This window comes from Nanorana parkeri, unplaced genomic scaffold (genome assembly GCF_000935625.1).
Source record: "Nanorana parkeri isolate BGI_ZX_2015 unplaced genomic scaffold, ASM93562v1 scaffold209, whole genome shotgun sequence".
NCBI classification, from domain to species: domain Eukaryota; kingdom Metazoa; phylum Chordata; class Amphibia; order Anura; family Dicroglossidae; genus Nanorana; species Nanorana parkeri.
This window is the reverse complement of record NW_017306477.1, coordinates 1,602,695-1,608,694: the sequence shown is the minus strand read 5'-3', so window position 1 is coordinate 1,608,694 and position 6,000 is coordinate 1,602,695. Positions and strand designations below refer to the sequence as shown.

Genomic DNA, 6,000 nt, shown 5'->3' with positions numbered 1-6,000 from the left:
TTGTGTGTGCGCTAGGGGGACACACAAAAGCAGGAACACAAAAGCTGTTTATTTATAGCGACCCGCATTCAAAAGCCAGCCATTCATCTGTTTATATACAACGGGCAGACGGCAGGTGGGTAATAGACGACCTATAGCAACCAATCAGGACCTGTATTGGCCTGACTACAACAGAGTGAATTCCGAATGGTTGTGATAGGTTGCTGTTTGCTTCAATAATATCTAAAACTATTGTATTTTGTTCATTTTGGATACAGAAGGGGATGGATAAAAATCATTTTTCGCCATCTGTGTCCCATTGGAGAGATTTCCCTTCACTTCCTGTCCTGTAGATGCAACAGGAAATGAGAGGAAATCCCTCTGAAGTGAGGTATAGCTCCTCTTAGACAGATGTCACCACAACAAGTGTCCCCATTAGAAGACTTCCCCTCTATTACTGTTCTGGTGGCTTAAAATGTTGTTTATTATTTTGTGATAATAGTTAGCAGGACAAATATAAAAGGTGAATATCCCCCGCAGGAATACGGACAGAAATAAAAACTTTACAGAGGATCTAACTCTATCCAAAACAAACAAAAGTTTTATCTTCGCACTTTAGGAGTCCACAAAGAGAAACTGAACCTGCCTTTTGATATTTTTTGTATGACTTCATATTACTATCATTTCAATGAAAATCCAGGGATGGGGTTGTGCCCCTTCTCTGACTCCTTTAGTTTTGACCCAAATAGCAAGATATTGAATCACACAAGATATTCTAATCATAGCAGTAAGCGGGGGAACAGAAGTGATGAAATGTATTCATGAGCGCAGTCTTTGGTGGCTGCAGTTTACACAATATTTCATATTTACATAACAAGAGGAAAGGTTATTTATTTGTTTTATTCCTAAACATAATGGGAGAATTTATCCAGTCTGGAGCAGACAGAATCTGGAGCAGTAGAAGCCAATCAGCTTCTCTCTTCGGTTTGTTCAGTTAAGCTTTGAAAATGAAAGAGAGAAGCTGATTGGTTGCCATGCACAGCTGCTCCAGATTCTGCCTGCTCCAGTATTAATAAATTCCCCTCACTGAATAATGAAATATACACAAACTATTGTACATGTGTTTTAAGAATAGGAAGTCTATAGGGCTTGTGCGCACCAGTCCGTATGCTGGCTGGAGTCCGCTGAGTGCCCGGCGGTGGGGATGGTGCCGGTACTTTGCGTTGTTACAGTACTAGGCTCTGTTTCATTTTTTTTTTAGTTTAAGCTTTATTGAAATTTCAATAAGCGACATTTTCATTCAGCGTATTCAGCGCAACCCAGCTGGAGTGTGGTGACTGGCACTGAGGTGAGGTGCGGAAAAATGCAGCGTGTCCGCAGATTTTTGTACCACAGCCCAACTCACAGCAGCATCATGGTACTGGGAGCAACATTGTTCTTTATATGCTTTTATGTTGACTGGCTTGATCAAGTAATAAACACACACACGTGTATACATACACGTATATACACACACATATATATATACATACATGTATACACACACACACACATGTATATACACACGTATACACACACACATATATATATATATACACACACACATATATATACATACACGTATACACAAGCACACACACACGTATATACACACACACATATACACTAGACATGTGTGATTCGTTTCGTTCCAAATCAAATTTGTAGACATTTTCGGAAATTTGGACACATACAAGTTTCCGAATCCCAATATATCCGAATGTGTCCGAATCCGCATTTCTGTTTCCGAATTTTGGATTCCGTACAAATTTTGTTCAAAAACTAAACTGAATCGGACATGTGACTTTTCTGGCCAATCAGATGTGTTTTTCGCTTTAACGCAACATGGGAACCATATATTGTATATACATATAATACTAAAGCTGAGGCTCCTAGGCCCGAATGGCATTCAGGAGCTCCCAAATGCAATTCGGAATTTCGGATTTCAACTGATGAAGCAGTCATTTTGGATGAGTTTATGAATATTGTTTCGAATACCCCAGAAAACCATATACAGATATTAAGACTAAAGCTGAATCTCCTAGACTCGAATGGCATTGAGGAGCTCCCGAATGCAATTCAGAAATTCGGATTCTGAATGCCATTCAGGTCAGTTTTAGTAATATATGTATTTGGCTCCTAGACCTGAATGGCATTCAGAATCCGAATTTCTGAATTGCATTCGGGAGCTCCTCAATGCCATTCGAGTCTAGGAGATTCAGCTTTAGTCTTAATATCTGTATATGGTTTTCTGTGGTATTCGAACCAATATTCATAAACTCATCCAAAACTAGCGAAAATTCGTATTTCGGCCGAAACCCGAACCAAATCCAATTTCGGAATCGAATTCCGAAATATCCGAGCCAAATTTTTTCGCAGCTTACATGTCTAGCACACACAAACACGTATATACACCTAGGCACAGTCACTGGACTGGATTTTAATGATAAAAGTTAGCGCTTTTCTGAGAAGTGACGCTGTTGCTGTATATTGCGGCACTTGTGGAATTATTGAAGTCTACTATAATAAATGTGAATGTATGTGGCGTAAAATCAAATCTTGTGGAAAGACGCAGCACACAGTCCCGTCTCATTGTGAGAGGATTATCTCTGTATAATGTTGCTAACCTGTAAAACAATAGAAACACCTGTTATGCCAGTTTGCCTTCTCCCGGTTTGTATAGTAATGTCTCCGCAGAGCACATAACAGTACATTAACTCTATAACCGGTGTCACACAATCCACTGTCCTCTCCAATCACATTCTGTTCAATGATCAATACAAATCTGCTCCTCAGTCAGCTAAATGAGTAAAGTGAGCCTTAAAGTGAAATACTCTGCCTCAAATCAGCAAGGGATAGGCAACCTCGGCAGAAACTACAAATGCCATCATGCTTCTGCCTTTGGTATTCATGCCTGTGGCTGTCAGAGTCTTGCAATGCCTCATGGGACTCGTAGTTCCACAACAGCTGGAGGGCTGAGGTTGACCACCCCTGCAATACAGGAAGCCTGTGATTAGCCAGAACATTATTATCGGTGATTCTTTCTGATTTGGTTTCACTTTTTATTGGAACTTCCGGGTGTCAGAAAGCCGGGCAGCGAGTCATTACACTCTGCCCAGCTTCTTGATTGGCCGGGAATTGTTTGAGAGGTGAGAGCACTTGAAGTGCCATTACTAGTTAACGACACCTCAAACACGGCTAATGAAACACAGTCTTCCACTCTGCGCGCGTGCGCACGTTAAAATGCGCACAAGCCCACAGGAAGAAATGCAGAGCGCATATTGCAGAATTTGCTACATGTGCGACTTTTCCCACGTTTGACGTGCATTCCTGTTATGTCTATGTGTGAACAGGGCTTTAAATGTGAACGGGCACAATAGAATAACATGGAAATCTGAGTGGCGAGTATTACAGCGCTTCTGGAAACACGCTTCAAATTACCGTGAATGGTGGCTGTGTGCCAATCACAACATATTATTAGCTGTGAATGCGAAAGGCGTACATTTCCCGGCGTATTTTCCAGTTGCAGGTGCTGTGTACGGCCTTTCGTAGAGGCCAATGGCTGTAAGTGGGTATGTGCCAACCTTGTGCAAACACATGCGTGCTTACAAGCGCATCAGTCTGTGTTCTGGGTTGCGCGCCCATACACATGCGCTGGTGTACACGCAAGACCGTCGTATTCCCATGTACAGCCATTGACTTCTACGAGAGACTGCGACTTAGAAATACGCCACAAATTTACGTTGTACGGGTTCAGCCGCCCGTGCGCATGTGCCCTTTAAATGTGCTCAGAAATGCCACTCTGTGAGAGCTGTTAGAATCCGAACACCATTCGACTCTCCGTGCCAATGAACTTCTCCTACTGCAGCAAAACAAACACTCTGTGAATCAGAGAACACTGGACTCATTGTTGCCTTGCTCAATCCTTGTCCTGCTACACATTTCCCACTTGTCAAGGGTTAACTCCTTGTGTGACTGCAAGCCGGCGACAAAGGGTTAAAGACAGGGCTGAGCGTAAGGTGCCCGTCGTACCCTCCGCCTGCGAGTGCTGTTGGTGCATTCCATAACTGTGCACAAGTTCATTAAAGGTGTGTTCCTTCCACCAAATGGGAGTGTACTGATTGTGTGTGCGAGTGTGTGAGTGTGTGCCTCCTGTCTGCTCTCCCCATTCTATAGTTGTCTCTCCTGGGAGGTCAGAATTCCCAGAGGATTGGAGTGGGAGAACGCGCCAAGCTGTGGAGTACCATGAGGAAGTCATCGACCTCAGGTAAGGAGACCTCCTGTACGCCAATCTGTCACTAATAACTAGGGCTAAAAGTTGATGTCTTACACTGATGAGCCTGTTTGTATTATCTGTATTCAGAATCAGAGGGTTGTCATAGAAAGGAGAGCAGTGGGCAATTTTCCATTCTAAGACTGCGATCTTGCAATCGATTCGGCCACAAATGAAAGTTAGAAGGAATCGCCTTTCGCCTTCACAGCGGATCACATGTCGTGCCTGGCACAAAGCTTGCGCTCTTGATAAATAGAGCTTTCCTTTCCACGTATGGGTAAATAATATGACCATTTCACAGGTCGCTGTTCCTGCTCAGCCTCGTCACTCATTATATGGATGTGGCTTGTAATTACCGACCTCAGGGCAAACTGACAGATATTAGGGATCCTTGGCAGGAAATATTGAGTCAATGGAGATCTTTGGATTCTTTGTAATATTGTTTTAAAGCTTTTGCTAGATATTTTCTTCTCTATAAGTAGTTCCGGCATTATTAAACGTCCACTGGCTTCCTAAAGCTGAACCCCGGGCAAAAAAATATAGTCTGATTAGAAACATTATATGTATTGTTACTTGAATCTTGGTGAGCTTTGTTTATTTCTTCCAGAAATAAAAAACTTACTAGTGTGGTACTTTGAGCTTCCTGTAATAAAGACCAGTCACTGCTGCTCTCTCTCCTTCTGCAGGGTGACTGGTCTTGTATCCGCCCCCTCCTGTAGTTTTTTACATTCAGCCTCTAGTGGGTGGAGCTTCTGGGCCCCTTCTGTAGGTCTACTCTTTGCACAGGCTATGTGCAGAACAATGATCATGTCACCACTACCTTTAAAAGGTGATATCTGCATTTGCAAATGTATTTAGAGCATGCAGAGTGGATTTATATCCCTCATGCTGCTAAACTCTGACCAAACTACAAAATACACCATTGAAAAACATATATGGGAGCTGTTTTTCCTGCCAAAGGGTTTGTAGTCAATCTAGTCGTAACATATACAAGCCTCTGCCACATAGCACAGCCAGCTTAGTGACCTCAGTTTTCTACTCCAGTGACAGCAATACAGCTAGGTCGCCTCCCTGCCACCTGCCTGGAACTGGACAGTAAAAGCACATTCACACTAAGCTCCCATTCACACCTGAGTGTTTAGTTTACGCAGAAAAATGTGCACTTTGACACACGTTTGTGTAACACATCAAAACATGCTGGTTGTGCCATTACTATTATTGGCACCCCAAATGTGGCCAGGAAGATGCACATTCCTCCGCATTTGCATGCATTACAATATGCACAAACATGGTGGAAAACCGCGGAACGCATGTCGCAGATTTTACTGCACACACTACTTTTCCACGTTTTTGTCGTGTGTTCAGGACGTGTGGCAAACAGAGAAAACAAACACATAGGAACGTGTGCGAAGCAACGCGCATTCCCACTACACTCATATGTGAATAGGGATTTAGTCGTAGTGTTAGTTGCACAATAACGTGGGATTAACGCACACTATCGCACAGAGAGCCTAGCATGTGTTACCGTGCGCTAGGTGCACTGCATTGTCATTCATTTGAATGGCACTCCAACGCACCTCCCAGCTGTCTGTAATGCAATACAGTGCGTTGCAATTGAAAAAGTAATGCATGCACTACTTTTTGTTACTGCAGCACCAGGAGCGTTATTGCAGTACAGCACGTTGCATTGTCAGGAGGTGTGTTAGGTG

The 6,000-nt window shown here is 43.0% G+C and overlaps 1 protein-coding gene across 1 annotated transcript in view; it reads left to right on the top strand.

Moving 5' to 3' along the window:
• The first annotated feature begins 4,147 nt into the window (after positions 1-4,147).
• SEPT9 (septin 9) overlaps positions 4,148-6,000 on the top strand; it is a 234,837-nt gene continuing 232,984 nt past the window's right edge. The window contains exon 1 of the mRNA XM_018555696.1: positions 4,148-4,285. Coding sequence (XP_018411198.1) covers positions 4,264-4,285 — 22 coding nt within the window. The 5' untranslated portion in view covers positions 4,148-4,263. The remainder of the gene's footprint in view (positions 4,286-6,000) is intronic.